Source organism: Hyperolius riggenbachi, chromosome 1, assembly GCF_040937935.1.
Source record: "Hyperolius riggenbachi isolate aHypRig1 chromosome 1, aHypRig1.pri, whole genome shotgun sequence".
In the NCBI taxonomy this organism is placed as follows: Eukaryota; Metazoa; Chordata; class Amphibia; order Anura; family Hyperoliidae; genus Hyperolius; species Hyperolius riggenbachi.
The window spans coordinates 668,891,386-668,913,789 of record NC_090646.1 but is presented as its reverse complement, the minus strand read 5'-3'; the positions used below and the strand labels follow the sequence as shown (position 1 = coordinate 668,913,789).

At 47.2% G+C, this 22,404-nt stretch overlaps 1 protein-coding gene across 1 annotated transcript; it reads left to right on the top strand.

Annotated features, from left to right (window-relative positions):
* Positions 1-623: 623 nt before the first annotated feature.
* LOC137544152 (sperm head and tail associated protein-like) lies at positions 624-2,816 on the top strand. The gene has a single exon (XM_068265236.1). It carries the CDS (start codon positions 624-626, stop codon positions 2,814-2,816), a length of 2,193 nt encoding a protein of 730 aa, XP_068121337.1.
* Positions 2,817-22,404: the final 19,588 nt, after the last annotated feature.

Below are 22,404 nucleotides of genomic sequence, written 5' to 3'. Positions count from 1 at the left end.
TGTACACAATCGCTCTGCTTCCCCGTACAGCCAGGATCCTGTACACAATCGCTCTGCTTCCTCGTACAGCCAGGATCCTGTACACAATCGCTCTGCTTCCTCGTACAGCCAGGATCCTGTACACAATCGCTCTGCTTCCCCGTACAGCCAGGATCCTGTACACAATCGCTCTGCTTCCTCGTACAGCCAGGATCATGTACACAATCGCTCTGCTTCCCCGTACAGCCAGGATCCTGTACACAATCGCTGTGCTTCCCCGTACCGCCAGGATCCTGTACACAATCGCTCCGCTTCCCCGTACAGCCAGGATCCTGTACACAATTGCTCCGCTTCCCCGTACAGCCAGGATCATGTACACAATCGCTCTGCTTCCCCGTACAGCCAGGATCCTGTACACAATCGCTCTGCTTCCTCGTACAGCCAGGATCCTGTACACAATCGCTCTGCTTCCTCGTACAGCCAGGATCCTGTACACAATCGCTCTGCTTCCCCGTACAGCCAGGATCCTGTACACAATCGCTCTGCTTCCTCGTACAGCCAGGATCATGTACACAATCGCTCTGCTTCCTCGTACAGCCAGGATCCTGTACACAATCGCTCTGCTTCCCCGTACAGCCAGGATCATGTACACAATCGCTCTGCTTCCCCGTACAGCCAGGATCCTGTACACAATCGCTCTGCTTCCCCGTACAGCCAGGATCCTGTACACAATCGCTCTGCTTCCCTGTACAGCCAGGATCCTGTACACAATCGCTCTGCTTCCCCGTACAGCCAGGATCCTGTACACAATCGCTCTGCTTCCCCGTACAGCTTCCCTGTACAGCCAGGATCCTGTACACAATCGCTCTGCTTCCTCGTACAGCCAGGATCATGTACACAATCGCTCTGCTTCCCCGTACAGCCAGGATCCTGTACACAATCGCTCTGCTTCCCCGTACAGCCAGGATCCTGTACACAATCGCTCTGCTTCCCCGTACAGCCAGGATCCTGTACACAATCGCTCTGCTTCCCCGTACAGCCAGGATCCTGTACACAATCGCTCTGCTTCCCCGTACAGCCAGGATCCTGTACGCAATCGCTCTGCTTCCCCGTACAGCCAGGATCCTGTACGCAATCGCTCTGCTTCCCCGTACAGCCAGGATCCTGTACACAATCGCTCTGCTTCCCCGTACAGCCAGGATCCTGTACACAATCGCTCTGCTTCCCCGTACAGCCAGGATCCTGTACACAATCGCTGTGCTTCCCCGTACAGCCAGGATCCTGTACACAATCGCTCTGCTTCCCCGTACAGCCAGGATCCTGTACACAATCGCTCTGCTTCCCCGTACAGCCAGGATCCTGTACACAATCGCTCTGCTTCCCCATACAGCCAGGATCCTGTACACAATCGCTGTGCTTCCCCGTACAGCCAGGATCCTGTACACAATCACTCTGCTTCCCCGTACAGCCAGGATCCTGTACACAATCGCTGTGCTTCCCCGTACAGCCAGGATCCTGTACACAATCGCTCTGCTTCCCAGTACAGCCAGGATCCTATACACAGTCGCTCTGCTTCCCCGTACAGCCAGGATCCTATACACAGTCACTGTGCTTCCCCGTACAGCCAGGATCCTGTACACAATCGCTCTGCTTCCCCGTACAGCCAGGATCCTGTACACAATCGCTGTGCTTCCCCGTACCGCCAGGATCCTGTACACAATCGCTCCGCTTCCCCGTACAGCCAGGATCCTGTACACAATCGCTCTGCTTCCCCGTACAGCCAGGATCCTGTACACAATCGCTCTGCTTCCCCGTACAGCCAGGATCCTGTACACAATCGCTGTGCTTCCCCGTACAGCCAGGATCCTGTACACAATCGCTCTGCTTCCCAGTACAGCCAGGATCCTATACACAATCGCTGTGCTTCCCCGTACCGCCAGGATCCTGTACACAATCGCTCCGCTTCCCCGTACAGCCAGGATCCTGTACACAATCGCTCTGCTTCTCCGTACAGCCAGGATCCTGTACACAATCGCTCTGCTTCCCCGTACAGCCAGGATCCTGTACACAATCGCTCTGCTTCCTCGTACAGCCAGGATCCTGTACACAATCGCTCTGCTTCCCCGTACAGCCAGGATCCTGTACACAATCGCTGTGCTTCCCCGTACAGCCAGGATCCTGTACACAATCGCTCTGCTTCTCCGTACAGCCAGGATCCTGTACACAATCGCTCTGCTTCCCCGTACAGCCAGGATCCTGTACACAATCGCTCTGCTTCCCCGTACAGCCAGGATCCTGTACACAATCGCTCTGCTTCCCCGTACAGCCAGGATCCTGTACACAATCGCTCTGCTTCCCCGTACAGCCAGGATCCTGTACACAATCGCTCTGCTTCTCCGTACAGCCAGGATCCTGTACACAATCGCTCTGCTTCCCCGTACAGCCAGGATCCTGTACACAATCGCTCTGCTTCCCCGTACAGCCAGGATCCTGTACACAATCGCTCTGCTTCCCCGTACAGCCAGGATCCTGTACACAATCGCTCTGCTTCCTCGTACAGCCAGGATCCTGTACACAATCGCTGTGCTTCCCCGTACAGCCAGGATCCTGTACACAATCGCTCTGCTTCCCCGTACAGCCAGGATCATGTACACAATCGCTCTGCTTCCCCGTACAGCCAGGATCCTGTACACAATCGCTGTGCTTCCCCGTACAGCCAGGATCCTGTACACAATCGCTCTGCTTCTCCGTACAGCCAGGATCCTGTACACAATCGCTCTGCTTCCCCGTACAGCCAGGATCCTGTACACAATCGCAGAGCAAGATTCCGAGGATGATTCTCAGTGATGCTCATTGCGACCTCGTGATTAGTGTTGGGCGAACAGTGTTCGCCACTGTTCGGGTTCTGCAGAACATCACCCTGTTCGGGTGATGTTCGAGTTCGGCCGAACACCTGACGGTGCTCGGCCAAACCGTTCGGCCATATGGCCGAACTAAGAGCGCATGGCCGAACGTTCCCCGAACGTTCGGCTAGCGCTGTGATTGGCCGAACGGGTCACGTGGTTCGGACCCGAACGCGCTCTGATTGGCCGAACGGTCACGTGGTTCGGGTAAATAAATACCCGAACCACGTCATATCTCCGCCATTTGTCTGTGGGTTTAGCTTTGGGTAGGCAGGCAGGGTAGTTCGCGCTCCAGCCACGCTAGCCAGGGTCCCCCCTGTCATTGTGTCACTGCTGGGAACAGTAGTACACCGCTTGCTCAGCCACACTATATAGCATTCTGTTTACTGCCACTCTGTGTACCTCGCTCAGCCACACTATATAGCATTCTGTTTACTGCCACTCTGTGTCTGCTGGGAATAGTAGTACACCGCTTGCTCAGCCACACTATATAGCATTCTGTTTACTGCCACTCTGTGTACCTCGCTCAGCCACACTATATAGCATTCTGTTTACTGCCACTCTGTGTCTGCTGGGAATAGTGGTACACCGCTCGCTCAGCCACACTATATAGCATTCTGTTCACTGTTCTGTGTCTGCTTGGAATAGTGGTACACCGCTCGCTCAGCCACACTATATAGCATTCTGTTTACTGTTCTGTGTCTGCTGGGAATAGTGGTACACCGCTCGCTCAGCCACACTATATAGCATTCTGTTTACTGTTCTGTGTCTGCTGGGAATAGTGGTACACCGCTCGCTCAGCCACACTATATAGCATTCTGTGCACTGTTCTGTGTCTGCTGGGAATAGTGGTACACCGCTCGCTCAGCCACACTATATAGCATTCTGTTCACTGTTCTGTGTCTGCTGGGAATAGTGGTACACCGCTCGCTCAGCCACACTATATAGCATTCTGTTTACTGTTCTGTGTCTGCTGGGAATAGTGGTACACCGCTCGCTCATCCACACTATATAGCATTCTGTTCACTGTTCTGTGTCTGCTGGGAATAGTGGTACACCGCCCGCTCAGCCACACTATATAGCATTCTGTTCACTGTTCTGTGTCTGCTGGGAATAGTGGTACACCGCTCGCTCAGCCACACTATATAGCATTCTGTTCACTGTTCTGTGTCTGCTGGGAACAGTAGTACACCGCTCGCTCAGCCAGAGTATATAGCATTGTGTTTACTGCCACTCTGTGTACACCGCTCAGCCAGACTATATACCATTGTTTACTGACACTCTGTGTACACCGCTCAGCCAGACTATATACCATTGTTTACTGACACTCTGTGTACACCGCTCAGCCAGACTATATACCATTGTTTACTGCCACTCTGATTCTGCTGGGAACAGTAGTACACCGCTCGCTCAGCCAGACTATATAGCATTGTGTTTACTGCCACTCTGTGTACACCGCTCAGCCAGACTATATACCATTGTTTACTGACACTCTGTGTACACCGCTCAGCCAGACTATATACCATTGTTTACTGAAACTCTGTGTACACCGCTCAGCCAGACTATATACCATTGTTTACTGCCACTCTGATTCTGCTGGGAACAGTAGTACACCGCTCGCTCAGCCAGACTATATACCATTGTTTACTGACACTATATAGCAGACTATATAGCATTGTGTGTACACCGCTCAGCCAGACTATATACCATTGTTTACTGACACTCTGTGTACACCGCTCAGCCAGACTATATACCATTGTTTACTGCCACTCTGATTCTGCTGGGAACAGTAGTACACCGCTCGCTCAGCCAGACTATATACCATTGTTTACTGACACTCTGTGTACACCGCTCAGCCAGACTATATACCATTGTTTACTGCCACTCTGATTCTGCTGGGAACAGTAGTACACCGCTCGCTCAGCCAGACTATATACCATTGTTTACTGACACTCTGTGTACACCGCTCAGCCAGACTATATACCATTGTTTACTGCCACTCTGATTCTGCTGGGAACAGTAGTACACCGCTCGCTCAGCCAGACTATATACCATTGTTTACTGACACTATATAGCAGACTATATAGCATTGTGTGTACACCGCTCAGCCAGACTATATACCATTGTTTACTGACACTCTGTGTACACCGCTCAGCCAGACTATATACCATTGTTTACTGCCACTCTGATTCTGCTGGGAACAGTAGTACACCGCTCGCTCAGCCAGACTATATACCATTGTTTACTGACACTCTGTGTACACCGCTCAGCCAGACTATATACCATTGTTTACTGCCACTCTGATTCTGCTGGGAACAGTAGTACACCGCTCGCTCAGCCAGACTATATAGCATTGTGTTTACTGCCACTCTGTGTACACCGCTCAGCCACACTATATAGCATTGCGTACTCTGCCAGTCAGTGTGTATATTGCTGGGATCAGTAATACTCCACTCACCGTCAACCACTATATGAGCTCAACATGAGTTCCCCAGAGACCTCCGCTGTGAGCAGCACTCCCAACAACAGCAACAGCCAACGCCCCACGCAAGCTATAACATCCACCCCAGCAGCCAGTGGTCAGCAGCAGCCCTCCCCGGAGGAGAACGTTGTGTCCATCAGTCCGTCGCCAGAGCGATTAATGAGGGCTGCCATTGAGGAGATGATGGGGCCTGATGTGGAGGAGGAGGTCTGGCTCAGGCCAGCATCCCAAGTTAATGTTGAGGACGATGAGGGGTCTGTGTCTGGGGATGTTGGGGTGGCAGAGGTGGTGGGTGGGTCAGACTCAGGAGAAGAGTTGTATGATGAGGATGATGATCGGGACCATCTGTATGTGCCTCAGAGTCCGACCCCGGAAAACATGTTGTATCGTGTGTTTAGGTACTAAAATCTGCGTTCCCTCCCAGTAGTGTTGGGCGAACAGTGTTTGCCACTGTTCGGGTTCTGCAGAACATCACCCTGTTCGGGGTGACTATATAGCAGACTATATAGCATTGTGTTTAATGCCACTCTGTGTACACGGCTCAGCCACACTATATAGCATTGTGTTTACTTCCACTCTGTGTCTGCTGGGAACAGTAGTACACCGCTCACCCGCCACTGTATAGCATTGTGCTCTGTGTCACTGCTGACAATAGTGGTACACCGCTCACCCACCACTGTATAGCATTTCTGTACTGCCACTGTACTGCTGCCAGTCAGCGTGTACTTTAAGGATAAGTGAAATGAGGAAGAAATCCGGTGAAAGAGGGAGGGGCAAGGGACGAGGTGTTTCCCCTGACGGTTCACGTACAGGCCACAGGGGAGCACCCAAGAAAACCCACTCAATACTGCCCATGTTGTCCAGGACAACAACCCTCACAGATCCAAAAGAACAGGACCAGATAATTACTTGGATGACCTCTCAAGCGTCCAGCAGTGGGTTAAGCAGCACCAGCACATCACGCACGAGGTCCGAGTCCTCAGCCAGTTAAAGTCTGGGCTTTCTTTGAAGACTGCACTGAGGATGTTACCATGGCGATTTGCAAGGTGTGCAAGACCCGCCTGAGCAGGGGGAAAAGTATTAACAACCTCTCCACCACCAGCATGAGCCGCCACATTCTATCCAAACATCCCACTCTGTGGGCAAACGCGGCAGGACAGGGTACCACCAGCAACACTGCCTCCCTTGGGTTCACCAGACTCACCACCAGACCCGCCTCAGCAGCAGCAGTAGCCCAGCCATTGCGTGGTTCACAACATTCACAAACATCAGACGATGCTGACACTGTCACTTTCCGGACTAGTGCTCTTGAGGTCTCCCAGTGTTCATCAAACACAACAACCAACAGCCCTTCGGTGTGCAGCGCTACGGTTGAGTTGTCTGTCTCTGAGATGTTTGAGCACAAGAGGAAATTGCCAGCAAATGACCCCCGGGCCGTGGCAGTAACAGCCAGCCAGCATAGCCAAGCTTCTGGCCTGCGAAATGCTGCCATATCGAGTGGTGGAGACAAACAGCTTCAAGGGCATGATGTCAGTGGCCATCCCACGTTACGTTGTTCCCAGCCGCTACCACTTTGCGCGCTCTGCAGTGCCTGAGTTGCATGAGCACGTGGTCAGCTAAATAACCCGAAGCTTGAAGAATGCCGTTGCCTGCAAGGTTCACCTCACCACTGACACCTGGACGAGTGCGTTCGGCCAGGGTCGATACATCTCCCTTACCGCGCACTGGGTGAACCTTGTGGAGCCTGGCAGCGATTCCTCACCTGCTACGGCGCGGGTGTTGCCCACGCCGCAAACAGCTGGATAACAACAGCAGCACCTACCTCTCTGACTCCTTCTCCTCCAACGCATCTCAAAGCTGTACCTCATCCGGAAATGCTAACCCAGCACCAGCAGCAGTAGGATCGTGGAAGCAGTGCAGCACAGCTGTTGGCATGCGTCAGCAAGCGTTGCTGAAGCTGATCTGCCTTGGGGATAAGCAGCACACAGGGGAGGAAATTTGGAGGGGAATAAAGGAACAGACGGATTTGTGGCTGGCACCGCTGGACCTGAAACCGGGCATGAAGCTAGACACCTGGCACGAACTGGCAATGTACGCAATAGAGGTGCTGGCTTGCCCGGCAGCCAGCGTTATGTCGGAACGCTGTTTCAGTGCTGCCGGAGGCATCATCACAGATCGGCGTATCCGCCTCTCCACAGAAAATGCAGACCGTCTGACTCAAATTAAAATGAATCAATCCTGGATTGGAAACGACTACGCAACACTCCTGGACCCCAACCAAGTAACATGACCGATGAACATCTGGGATGGTTTAGCGTTTCCGGTCCCTGTTTATTGAACCTCTCATCTGTATTACATTTATGACTGCATGGCGGCAAAAAGCATTGCTGCTATATCCGCACGCTTTTTGTCCTCATGCAAGGCCTGGGTTGTTGTGTCTCACAAAGCGTGGCCTTCTCCTCCTGCGCCTCCTCCTGTTCCATCACGTGTGCTGCTGCTGCTGCTGCTGCTGCTGCTGGGTTACCGTTGCCGGTCCCTGTTTATGGAACCTCTTATCTTTATTACATTTATGACTACATGGCGGTACAAAGCATGCTATCCGCACGCTTTTTGTCCTCATGCAAGGCCTGGGTTGTTGTGTCTCACAAAGCGTGGCCTTCTCCTCCTGCGCCTCCTCCTGTTCCATCACGTGTGCTGCTGCTGCTGCTGCTGCTGCTGGGTTACCGTTGCCGCGTGGTCCCTGTTTATGGAACCTCTTATCTTTATTACATTTATGACTACATGGCGGTACAAAGCATGCTATCCGCACGCTTTTTGTCCTCATGCAAGGCCTGGGTTGTTGTGTCTCACAAAGCGTGGCCTTCTCCTCCTGCGCCTCCTCCTGTTCCATCACGTGTGCTGCTGCTGCTGCTGCTGCTGCTGGGTTACCGTTGCCGCGTGGTCCCTGTTTATTGAACCTCTTATCTTTATTACATTTATGACTACATGGCGGTACAAAGCATGCTATCCGCACGCTTTTTGTCCTCATGCAAGGCCTGGGTTGTTGTGTCTCACAAAGCGTGGCCTTCTCCTCCTGCGCCTCCTCCTGTTCCATCACGTGTGCTGCTGCTGCTGCTGCTGCTGGGTTAGCGTTGCCGCGTGGTCCCTGTTTATTGAACCTCTTATCTTTATTACATTTATGACTACATGGCGGTACAAAGCATGCTATCCGCACGCTTTTTGTCCTCATGCAAGGCCTGGGTTGTTGTGTCTCACAAAGCGTGGCCTTCTCCTCCTGCGCCTCCTCCTGTTCCATCACGTGTGCTGCTGCTGGGTTAGCGTTGCCGCGTGGTCCCTGTTTATTGAACCACTTATCTTTATTACATTTATGACTGCATGGTGGTACAAAGCATGCTATCCGCACGCTTCTTGTCCTCATGCAAGGCCTGGGTTGTTGTGTCTCAAAGCGTGGCCTTCTCCTCCTGCGCCACCCTCCTCCTGTTCCATCACGTGTGCTGCTGCTGGGTTAGCATTACCGGTCCCTTTTCCTGGAACCTCTTATATGTATTACATTTATGACTGCATGCCGACAAAAAGCATGTTACCTGTGCAAAGAAAACAGACATTTCCCGCATTTAAAAGACAGTTTTCCCTTTGAAACTTTAAAATCGATTTTCTCAAAAACTATAAGCTCTTTTTGCTAAATTTTTTTTTCCTCTTGTACCCACTCCCAAGGTGCACATACCCTGTAAATTTGGGGTATGTAGCATGTAAGGAGGCTTTACAAACCACAAAAGTTCGGGTCCCCATTGACTTCCATTATGTTCGGAGTTCGGGTCGAACACCCGAACATCGCGGCCATGTTCGGCCTGTTCGGCCCGAACCCGAACATCTAGATGTTCGCCCAACACTACTCGTGATCACGGAATAGCCGTGATACATGAGCATTTTTTTACTATCCGACATCGTGATCCGAATTTGTAATCACCTCTCGATCACGGATTCAGTTCCGAATGCACTCGTGATCGTGGTCCAAATCCGGCTCGTGATTACGGATTTGCCGTGATTAAAACCGCCAAAACCCGCCGACTTTAGCGGTTAATAGCAAAGCCGCCTTCCATGATATAAACGCCAAATTTGCAGGATATGTTAAACAGTGGGAACAAGGGTACTTTTTTTTTTCAAAAAGACCTTATAGTTTTTGAGAAAATCGATTTTAAAGTTTCAAAGGAAAATAGTATACATGTAACTGCAGTAAATGACAGTTAATGTATTTACCGCATTTGCATGTATACTTTTTTCCTTTGAAACTTCCTTTGAAACTTTAAAATCGATTTTCTCAAAAACTGTAAGGTCTTTTTGAAAAAAAAAAAATTCCCCTTGTTCCCACTGTTCTAAAGTTGGTGGGTTGTGGCGGTTTTTAATCACAAATACTTTTTTCATTTGAAACTTTAAATCAATTTTCTGAAAAACTGTTGGGTCTTTTTGAAAAAATTTTTTTTAAGTTGTAGCCATTGATCACCATTATAATCCATTCAATTTTGGTGATTATAGCATGTATGGGGGCTTTGCTATTAATGTTAAAGTCAAATTAGTGATCCCGGATTCTACACGCAATCACAGCTAAAATCCGAGTTGAAACCGAAGCTCCGATTCAAATCCGGATAACGATCACGGCATATCCGGATTTCGATTCTGCCGTTATTGGGGGGTATCCGAGCAACACTAATGATTCTGTGTCATGCAAAGCAAGATAAGAGTCAGACTGAGATGCTGCAGAAGCAGAGTAATGAGCAGTGGAAAATGTACAGTACTGTCAACTTTCCTGAACCATTTACTGCAGCGGAGGCAGTCTATCTACACCCCACTGGTGGCTATTAATAGCTCCAAGGGCGTAGACATATGTACCTCGCCACTATCGCCCTTCGCACATTCCCGCGTCTGTTCTTGTCACCAACCGTTAGTACACCAATCAGTTAATGGGAATACGTGTTGCCATTCACCGATCAAGTGCCGGTGATCAATGCTCATCAGCAGCAATGAGATGCCAGTGGTCATTGACGAAATGAAAGAGTAAAAATAACTTTCTGTAATAAGTCCGGACTCCGGACATCTAGTGGCCAAATAGTAAAAATACACCCTAATACATTAAATTAAATAAACTAATAATCCCCAATTCAAATTAACCCCTTACCTCTCCCATAGTTACCAAAATAAAACATTGGTGTGTACATACAGTATACATAATTTACAAAAAGACATTAAAAAATACATAAATAGATACCTTAGGGACTCAACTTTTTTAATATGTATGTCATGTGGGTATATTACTGTTATTTTTGCAAAATAAGGACTAATTAGTTATTGCTGCAAAAATGAAAAAAATACACCTTTATTTCCAAATAAAATATTGCGGCTATACTTTGAACTAGAGACATATTGTAGATGTTGCAATAACCGGAACAAATGGGCAAATAAAATGTGTGGGTTTTATCCACAACAGAACGTTTTGTTTTAAAACTTTAATGGTGGAAAACTGAGAAATAATGAGTTTTTTTCAATTTTTTTTTTTTTTATTATTCCCATCAGAAATAAAATACTTCTTAGCAAAACATACCACCAAAAGAAAGCCTAATTGGTGTTGAAAAAAAAACAAAACAAGATATACATCATTTTGTTGTGATAAGGAGTGATAAAGTTATAGCCGAATGAAAGGGAGGAGCGCTGAAAGGTGAAAATTGCTCTGGTCCATGAGGGAGGGGGGGGGGGGGGGGAGAAACCCCTCAGTGGTGAAGTGGGTAAAGTGTAACTGCAGGGAAACAAGTGAACCATTAAGATACTCCGCTCAGTGGAGGGAAGAATTGGATACACCCCGTCCCCCTTGCCTCCACCGATCCAGCCCTGGACCCCCCTCCCCCAACCTCTTGACATGGGCTTGTGGAAAGGTGCGCTTGGCTGTGCTCCCATCCGGCAGTGAGCTTGGCCGCATTGCACAGGCGTAGGAAGCCTCACTCCTGCACAGTAGCACTGAGCCACTCGGGTTTAGCTGTTTCCAGGAGCGCAACTGTGAATGTCAGGAGGACCCAGCGCTGGATTAGGGGCCTTAAAGCGGAATATAACCCTGCATTTCAACTTTGCTCTAAAACATTATTTACAGTATATTATACGCAACCAGCATTTTTTTTTACTAGACCAGCATTGGAAGGGTTACACAGGGCTTTAAAGTTCCTTTAGATTTCTGCAGACGCATCCGAACCTGAAAAAGATACATTTTGTTTACATAAATGTATCTAAGTGTTGAATGTGACTCATCTCTCTGACTGAGAAGCAGCTTGGAGGACAGCCAAAGAGTGTGTAACTGTTTATCAATAGATACATGTAACTAAATAGAATGTATCTATCTGAACTTCTGCATATCTCTCCAGGACCTTTAAACCTCTGTGTTTAACCCTTCCAATGCTGGTCTAGTAAAAAAAAAAAAAAAATGCGTTTTGCATATAATATGCTGTAAATAATATTTTAGAGCAAAGTTAAAATGCAGGGTTATATTCCGCTTTAAAGGAAACCAGAGATGAACGCTTTGCCACAAAATAAACATATCCCCCGATAGATTTTACAAAATAAATACTATAGCTGGTATTTTCGCCACTCTGGTGTGCCGTTTTTTTCTGTTTAAACTTTTTTATCACTAAAACGCCACGCAAAACTCAGTTCATCAGAAAAGCATATTATTTAGTGGGCTGTGTGCAAAATGAAATCAACATTTCTAAAAACCTCTTATGACTAAAGAGAAACATTTTTCAATATACTCTTACAGTAGCAGCTCCTCCCATCTCATTACAGCTCTCTGTGATGCTGCAGTATACAGGAAAGCAGAGCCAGAAGGGGGCAGGCTTGGGCTTGAAAAGACATCAGAAAAGACAGACTCAGCTATAATGATTCCTGAGCAAAGCCAGACTGAATGCTCAGTCAGGGATGGCGAAATAAAATCTGATCCTGATTCTGATCAGGGGTGATAACAAGCAGGCTGAGCAGTGAAGGATGAAACAGAGAGCAGAGTAGGTGTTTTCTCTAATGTTCCCACTGATATATATGGTAAGATACATGAGAGTGCTTCGTCTCTGGTTCACTCTAAGGAGGACGTAGGAAGCCTCTCTAGCGAGATAAGTTTGTGACCTTCTCTTATTTTAAAGTCTAAGGTTTGCTTTAAAAATAAACCTTTCAGTAAAATCACACTCCAAAAAAAAAAAAAAAAAGGAAAAACTTTCTGCACTGGAGCCTGTTGGCATAACGATAAGGAGTCTATAATTTTCAGTTACATTCATCCTCGGGGTTATGGGTCAAATCTCTGCAAGGTGCAATTAGACTCTGGCCTAGGGCGGGGGATGGGGTGAAAAGTGGGGGGTACATAAGATGAGAATTGCTGCAAATGGGAAGGGGAAATGTTGCTTATGTAAGAGTTGAACATGGAAGAGAGGGCTGCACAGGGAAGGGGACCTGTTGCTTGTACTTGGAGACTATGTATTGAGTAGGGAGGCAGCACCTGGTGGAGGGGGCTGCAAAGGGAATGGAGGCTTTTGCATTTATACAAAAACAGAACATTTGGATAGGAAGGCAGCATCTGGTGGAGAGGGCTACACATGGAATGGGACCTGTTGCTTGTACATGGAGACTGAATATTGATTAGGATGGGAAGCACATAGTGGAGGGGCTGCACATGGAATAGCAGAGGCAGATAAATATAAAATGTGTCCCTAGTATGGCCACAGCACACTCACAAGGCCCTAGGCAGGCGCCTAGGTTTATGTGTGATTGATCTGAAAGAGGGAGGTTTCTGTATTGCTATAGGGAGTGGCAGGGGGAGGGACTAAAAATGAGAAACATTATTGCAGGGATGTCTCAGTGCTGATATCTATCCCATACTGTGCGGCAATTCTGGTGCTAGAAACCAACCTACCAATAAGGAAACTTCTGATGCTGTTTTTCGTTGGTCCATTTCCAAGATGCATAAATTTGCATAAAATTAGTATACATTTTTGTTTAACTCAGAAGTATTAACATCTCATTAACCATCCCTACTGGTTGCAATGCCGGTAATTTACTAAGTTTGGAGAACAATGAATAGAACGCATGATATTCCTGCCTCCAGCCTGCAGGTGTCACTGTTACTTTATCTACACTGTCCTCTTTATCAGAATTACTTCTAGCCTTTGTGCTTTTGTTTATCCAGGCTTCCTCTTCCTGAGTAATTATAAGACCTCAATCTACTAAGAGGAAGGAATCCGGGCAGGTGAGGTTTTATGTAAGTCTAGAAGATGGGTGCAGAGCTGCAGGTAAGCATAGTTTCACAATTCAAAAGGTTTCAACAGTAATATTTGTAAAGGTGGCCACTAACAATCCAATTTCTAGCTAAAAATCGTTACAGCGATCAGAAATTCTGATTGGAAGGGAAATCGTTCACTACGCCATCAACGAACCAATCTTTGCTTCCTATCTATGAAAACCAACAAGAAAATACAAATTTTGGTTCGACAAAAATCCAACCGGACGACTGTTTTTGTAATCGTTTGTAATTGATTGTGCCCATCAACAGAGATTTACAACCAATCCGATCAGAATTTCTGATCGCTTGATTGATTTTTCGCTAGTATTGGACCGTTAGTGGCTACCTTCACACTAATCAACAAACCCTAACCACTCCACCCCCATGCCTAACCGTAACCGCCTGCCTAGCTGAACCTACGCCCTGCCATCATAGGCGGCAATAATAAAAGCTGCGATTAGCAACAAGAAGGTTAAATTATGGTACCTGATGAATAGGCAATTGTCCTGCTCCATTTTTATCTGTTCCGTATAGCGGTGCCAAGCGACTTTGCGGTGATGACGCAGCGGATGCAAGGCAAACTATTAGCTTCAAAGGAACAAGTCGTCTGCACCTGAGGAGTATCTTTCCATCTGTCCCATACAAGATGAAATTGCCTATTTCTGTAGCTATATATAAGCTTATGGTAAGCGAGAGTGGAGTCTATTCTTTTGTGCCAAGTGGCCAACATAGGGGCAATTGGTGATAAACATCTAAATCAGGGTTCAGGAACCTTTTTGTCTGAGAGCCATAAACGCCACATATTTTAAAATGTAATTCCATGAGAACCATACAATATGTTTCAAACTGGGACAGTAGGGCTCACGTCCCTGTTGCCATGGTGATGTGTATACAGTTGATCCGCCAGGCAGCGGAAGTGACAGACACATCTTCAGCTTTTTTTGGGTTTCAGCAACATCAGCAATTTCCAAGAGAGCCAGACAGGAGAAATACAGACTAACAGCTTGTACAATTAGCTAGCTGACTTGGGGGTTGATTCACTTTGTAGGACAAGATCCTCGCTCTTCGTCCCAATTGGCTGCCTGTCAAGTGACAGGCAGCCCATTGGTCCAATCAAAGTGCAGGGATCTCGTTCTACAAAGTTACTGGACCTGATAGGGTCCAAAGTGAAACAATTGGAGCAGCGGTTAGTTTTGGGGTAGCGCAAGTTAGTAGTGCATGCTACAGGAGTAACGTGCCTACTTTGAAAATGTTACTTGCACTGCCACACTAAGCTGTGCTGCTTGAGCAGTGTGTCTTAGTGACTCAACCCCTACTGATTTGTTTGTGAGCCAGATGTAGCCATCAAAAGAGACACATCAGGCTTCCCTACCCCTGATCTAAACGCTACTTCCAATTGTGCTAAAAAGACCCCCCCTAAAACCCCATAAAGTTGTGGGGAATGCGCCTTCGAGTGCATGGAAATTGTATGTTCTTCCCGTGTTAATTGGCTTCCCCCTAAAAAAATGGCCTTAGACTAAGATACATGCGCAATATATTAAATACATAGACATATAATTTTGAGCCCCTCTGAGGGAAGTGTGTGTGTGTGTGTGTGTGTGTGTGTGTGTGTGTGTGGTGTGTGTGTGTGTGTGTGGTGTGTGGTGTGTGTGTGTGTGTGTGTGTGTGTGTGTGTGTGTGTGTGTGTGTGTGTGTGTGTGTGTGTGTGTGTGTGTGTGTGTGTGTGTGTGTGTGTGTGTGTGTGTGTGTGTGTGTGTGTGTGTGTGTGTGTGTGTGTGTGTGTGTGTGTGTGTGTGTGTGTGTGTGTGTGTGTGTGTGTGTGTGTGTGTGTGTGTGTGTGTGTGTGTGTGTGTGTGTGTGTGTGTGTGTGTGTGTGTGTGGTGTGTGTGTGTGTGTGTGTGTGTGTGTGTGGTGTGTGTGTGTGTGTGTGTGTGTGTGTGTGTAGTGTGTGTGTGTGTGTGTGTGTGTGTGTGTGTGTGTGTGTGTGTGTGTGTGTGTGTGTGTGTGTGTGTGTGTGTGTGTGTGTGTGTGTGTGTGTGTGTGTGTGTGTGTGTGTGTGTGTGTGTGTGTGTGTGTGTGTGTGTGTGTGTGTGTGTGTGCCGCAATCACGCGAAAACGGCTTGACCGATTTGAACAAAACTTGGTATACAGATCCCTTACTACCTGGGATGATAGGTTCTGGGGGTCTCGCGGCCCCCCTGCACACCTGGGCGGAGCTACAAACAGCAAATCAGATTTCACCCATTCATGTCAATGGAAAAAATGGAAAAGGCTGCCATTCTCACAGTAATCAAGCCAGAGTCCCCACACTTGGCACAGTTGGTCACTTGGTGACCAAGGTTACGAATCCAGGAAAAGTGGGAGGAGCATAACACAGCCAATCAAATTTCAGCCGTTCATTTTAAATGGAAAAATGTAAACTGCAGCCATTCTTACACTGTTAATCACAGGGTTCTCAAACTTGCCACAGTTGGTCACTGGGTGACTGCGATTAAGATTCAAGAAAGTGGGTGGAGCCTACAACAGCCAATCAAAATTCACCTATTGATTTTCAAGGGGAATATTAAAACTGCTGTCATTCTTACACTGTTAGTGGCAGAGGCTTCAAACCTGGTACAGTTGGTCATTGGGTGACTGGGGTCCAAATTTATTAAAGGGGCGGGGCCACAAACAGCCAATCAGATTTCCTTGCTGGATAAACTGCTTCCATTCACACATTTTTGATTCCAGGAACCTGAAAGCTCACAAACTTGGCCATTGAGTGACTGTGTGTCAAGGTTACAAAAAGTGGGCGGAGCCAATAATAAAGTTCACTAGGAAAATATGAACTGCAGCCATTCTTACACTGTTTTTGGCAGGGTTCTCAAACTTTGCACAGTTGGTCACTGGGTAAATGGGATGAATATTCAAGAGAGTGGGTGGAGCCTACAACAACCAATTAAAATTCACCTGTTGATTTTCAAAGGGAATATTTACATTGCTGCCATTCTTACACTTTTAATAGCAGATGCTTCAAACCTGGTACTGTTAGTCACTGGGTGACTGGGGTTCAAATTCGGAAAGGGGGCGGAGCCACAAACAGCCAATCAGATTTGTTTAATTTCAATGGGAATATACAAATTATTGACACCAAAAGCCCAAAGCTCATAAACTTGGTCATTGAGAGACTGTATGTTAAGGTTAGAAAAAGTGGGCGGGCCAATAACTACATTTTATTCCAGGGGAAAATATAAACTGCAGTCATTCTTACACTGTTAATGGCGGGGTTCCCAAACTTGACATTTTTGCTCTATTAATAGCAGATGCCTCAAACCTGCTACAGTTGGTCATTGGGTGACTGGGGTTCAAATCCCGGAGAGATGCAGAGCCACAAACAGTCAATCTGATTTGCTTAATTTCTATGGGAATATACAAATTATTGATGACAAAGACCCCAAAGCTCACAAACTTGGTCATTGACTATTTGTGTGTTAGGGTTAGAAAAAGTGGCCAGAGCTAACACCAGCCAAATACATACCTGGGCAACGTCAATTCATCAGCTATTATTCATAAAAGTGGATGGAGCCTACAAAAGCCAATCAAAATTCATCTATTGATTTTCAAGGGAAGTATTTCATTACTGCCATTCTTGCACTGTTAATGGCACAAGCCCCAAACTGGGTACAGTTATTTATTGGGTGACTGGGGTTCAAATGCAGAAAAGGGGTGGAGACACAAACAGCCCATCAGATTTGTTTCATTTCAATGCAAATTATTGATGCCAAAGACTGCAAAGCTCACAAATTTGGTCACTGAATAATTAAGTAATTGTCTGTTACTATTACAAAAAGTGGGCATAGCCAACACCAGCCAAATACATACACGGGCAATGCTGGGTCATCAGTGGGTGGAGACAAATAGAAATTTCACTGGGAAAATGTAAACTGCAGCCATTCTTACACTGTTAACGGTAGGGTTCTCAAACGTTGCACAGTTGGTCACTGGGTGACTGGGATTAATATGCATAAAAGAGGGTGGAGCCTACAAAAGCCAATCCAAATTCATTTATTGCTTTTCAAGGGGAATATTCAATTGCTGCCATTCTTGCACTGTTAAGGACACAAGCTTAAAACCTGGTACAGTTGGTCATTTGGTGACTGGGGTTCAAAATCAGAAAAGAGGGTGGAGCCACAGCCAATCAGATTTGTTTTATTTCAATGCAAATTATTGATGCCAAACAATGCAAAGCTCACAAACTAGGTCAGTGAGTCATTGGGCTCGATTCAGTAAACGGTGCTAACCCAGTTAGCAAGCCTAAAGGCTTTGGGCGTGCTAACTAGGGTGCTAAGTAGTTAGCACATACAAACTACTTAGCACCGTAGTTAGCACATGCAAACTACTACTTAGCACCGTGCTAACTAGAGTGCTAAGCTCCATGGTTAGATACCCCTGGTCTTGCTAATTATGATCTTGTAAAAGATAGAATATTTGGAAATTTAAATTCAATCTGAGCTCTATATATTATGTGACGATCATTATATTATTGTTAGCAATACCTCTCATCTTCCACAGTGATAATTGATGCTGAAGCTACTGTTGGAAAAGTTAGGAGGCGCACTGCTACACTGCATATTCTGTCATATGTTCCTTGTCTTTGTTCAATAAACACTGATTTTTTTTAAAAAAAACTAGGGTGCTAAGTAGTTTACATGTGCTAACTACGGTGCTAAGTAGTTTACATGTGCTAACTACGGTGCTAAGTAGTTTGCATGTGCTAACTACTTAGCACGTGCAAAGCATGTTAGCACATGCAAAGTGGCTTTTCACTGGCGTGCTAACACTTAGCACCCTTTTCTGAATCAAGCCCATTGTGTGTTAGGGTTAGAAAAGTGGGCGAAAAAACAACAACCAAATACATACTCGGGCAACGCCGGGCAATCAGCTAGTACTAAATATTAATATGTTGGTATCTTGATCTTGTGGCGCCTTGGCTCCACCTTCCCTGCAGCTGACAAGCCCATCCCCTTCTCAGAGCACATAAGGGCTTAATACACTAAACCATGCCATCTCATAGCACGGCCGCTGTAATGTTTTCATGCGCAATAGCAAAATTTCACATGCAATTGCGAATTTTTGCCCACGATTGCACGGGAAAACACGCACAAAAACGCTAGCGCGCCCGTGCTATGAGCTAGCACGGCTTAGTGAATGAAGTCCATAGGGTGAAATCACATGACAAGCAGAGTTCTGGCTGTCATTGACATCCTTCCATAGCACAAGTACCCCAGAGGCGGCTGTACATAGGGGACAGCGCCACACCGCATGCTTTGTGATGTCACATACACCTTCCGAGAAAAGAAATAGATGTGTTTGCCAAACAGAGCACAAGGGGAAATGATTCTTTGCACACCTGTGGTCAGCTATATGGCTTTAAATCTATAATTCCTGTTTTATATCACAAATACTACCTATATACTGTATACCAGGGGCGTAACAATAGACCCTGCAAGGGATGCAGGTGCAGGGGGTCCCAGAAGCAGCAGGGGGCCCCGTGGGGAGAGAATTTTCCCTTCCCTGCCCCAAGAGACTGACAATTAAGGGCACCCAGAGAGAAAAAGCTTTTTGCTCTCTGCACAATTGTTCTAATGACTGTATCTGCTCAACCACTGATAAGGAATCATACAAAGTTTTGCAGTTTGTAGTCCATCTTGATTCAGTGTTCAGCAGGGTCTTGTGTACAGTGCTGCACTACCCCCAGCCTCTGTACCCCTCCCCAAATGGGGCCCCCATCCAAAGTTATGCAGGGGGGCCCAGTGGTTTCTAGTTACGCCCCTGCTGTATACTATAAACATATCCAGAGTGGCCGACATATGGCACAAATAGTGTTAAATATAAAGCTAAAATATACGTACATCTACACATACTGAGCCACAGCAATTGCACAGCTCTCTGTATAGAACCATTTATTCCTCTGTACATCGAGATCTGCCCATTTATAGCAGAATCATCCTAAAGACAGAGCTGCAGTTCTCCATCTGTGCCTCCAAATCTGCTGGTTTATGGCCCCGATACAGCCGTAATCCAGGGACGTTCGTTCAGCTGCAGGTCCAGAACTGCTAGTTTATAGCGCAGAGACAGCCTAAAAATAGAGCCATTTATCCATCCCGGTTCCAGGCGTTTCCAGCTTGTTAGCTCTCATCAGTGCAAGCAGTGGAACGATATCTTCCCCCGAAACTGAACTCCTTCAGCAGATTACCGAGGGCTTGTCAGGCACAGACGAGGACGGATATGGGGCCTTCCAATAAGTATTCTTTCCACGAGGAGGAGACGGAAAAATGACACATGACAATCCTGCCTCCTGCTTCCTGCCGACGGTTTAACCCTCGCTGGGCCAGGGGTCCGTCTATCCCGCCGCAGAGACCGGAGAGGGCGAGTCGAGGGGGAGGCGAAGGGTTAACCGTCAGGGCAGCTCCACAGGAGCCAAGTCCTGGCAGAACGATTCCATTTAATGGACCGTATTGATCTGTAAATGGACACCCGGCCAGAGCAGCCTGTTAAGAGAAGATTGCAGGAGAGAGGCGGAGGATGGCAAAGCGATAATAACAGGGGGTCCGGGACTCCAGCCTGCTCTGACCAGCAGCAAGAGGGCGGCCATGTTTGTTCACAGGACGCTTTCATCACGCACATTGCAGTAATAGTAGATTTGCTTAAAGTGGAGCTGAACTCTTGCACAAGACAGATGGAAAATATAGAGAAATGTACCCTGTATGTATTTAGAGAGTTTAGCCTGTCTAATTCCACCTCATCTGTGACTAATCACCACTGTAATTTAATCTCTCAGCTGCAGGGCCGGGCCAAGGCATAGGCTGGAGAGGCTCCAGCCTCAGGGCGCAGTGTAGGAGGGGGCGCAGAATTCATTCAGCTATCATTCCTAATTGTGTTTGAAGCAGAAAGAAATAATAAAAGGGGATACATGGCAGTGACTGCAAGCCAGATAACTAGAGATTAAGGTGTTGGGGAGGTTGTGGGCCCTGGGGCGCCTCTTAGTCTAATAGCAATCAGTGTGTGACGGCTGGGGTGGAGGGATGGGGAGGGGCCTCTTAGTGTAATAGCAATCAGTGTGTGACGGCTGGGGTGGGAGGGATGGAGGAGGGGCCTCTTTGTGTAATAACAATCAGTGTGTAACGGCTGGGGTGGGAGGGATGGAGGAGGGGCCTCTTAGTGTAATAGCAATCAGTGTGTGATGGCTGGGGTGGGAGGGATGGAGGAGGGGCCTCTTAGTTTAATAGCAATCAGTGTGTGACGGCTGGGGTGGGAGGGATGGAGGGGCCTCTTAGTGTAATAGCAATCAGTCTGTGACTGCTGGGGTGGGAGGGATGGAGGAGGGGCCTCTTAGTGTAATAGCAATCAGTGTGTGACGGCTGGGGTGGAGGGATGGGGAGGGACCTCTTAGTGTAATAGCAATCAGTGTGTGACGGCTGGGGTGGGAGGGATGGGGAGGAGCCTCTTAGTCTAATAGCAATCAGTGTGTGACGGCTGGGGTGGGAGGGATGGAGGGGGGCACTTTGGTGTCTCAGCCTTGGGTGCTGGAGGACCTTGTCCCGGCTCTGCTCAGCTGTGTCAGCTCAGGAACCTCCTCTGCCATGGCAGACCAGCAAATTATGGCTTCTTCCACGAAAGCAGGAAGTAAACACACTGCAAATTAAGTGTAGGATTTGTATCAGCTGTACCAAAGAAAAGTTTTTCTTTAAAGCGACACTAAAGTAAAAAAAAAAAAAATTATGATATAATGAATTGATTGTGTAGTACTGATAACTACTAGAACATTAGTAGCATATTCTCATATTTTCATTTTCAGTTATATAGTGTTTTTTACAACATTGCATCATTCTGTAATATTTGCAGTTTACACACTACTCAGCATTCTAAATGATTTTACAGAGCAGACTAGTGAACTTCTGAACTGTCCTTTTGCAGAGAAAAAAAAAATACGACTGACACTTGAGATAATAAGCTTCAGAAGACAGAGCTCCCTGCGACTTTGTAAGTCCTGGAGCTCAACGGCTCTTTTGCATAGATAACAAATGGAGTTTCTTAACTCTTCCTGTACTGGAAACAATATTAGACTTATGTCTCTGCTCCTAATGTTTTATTTCTTAGCTGTACTACACATACAAATCATTATATCATTTTTTTTCTTTGCTTCAGTGTCTCTTTAAAGGTTATTATGCTTTTGCTCATCTTTTAGAACAGAGAGGAAGTTCGGAGTTCAGGTCCGCTTGAAGACCTGAGGGTGAGAGGGGCATTATGAGATCTGTTGTGGTGTTACTTTCACAGCAGATCCAGAACGTATTCAAGGTAAAGTTCCAATAAACCATAAAATGTTCCAAGCCAACAAGGAATACTTGACCCACCCAGGAAACTAATGTGTGTACAGCGCTAGGGTCCTAGGGGTCGGTCCACACTAGACACAGTTGCAGAACGCAATCCGCGGTTCGGGCTTCCGGTTTTCAAAAACCGGAACGCAAATGGATCTGTGCTGCCCTTTTGCAGCAACGTTTTTGATCAGTTTGTGTTTTTTTTTTCCCTCCCCCAAAAAAGCAGCCAGGACCCCAATAGGTGTCCCCCAGGTAGCCTGAGGGGGTAGCAGCCAGGATGAAGGGGTATTGGGCACAGTGGCGGGGAAGGGGGCACGGTGCTCCCCCTCCTGCTATGTGTAGCAAAAGTAAGCGAGTGAGCAGGGGAGCACCTTACTTCCT

What these genes read in the sequence shown, in the direction of transcription:
- LOC137544152 (XM_068265236.1), top strand. Translation starts at nt 624, where the DNA reads ATGTACACAATCGCTCTGCTTCCCCGTACAGCCAGGATCCTGTACACA.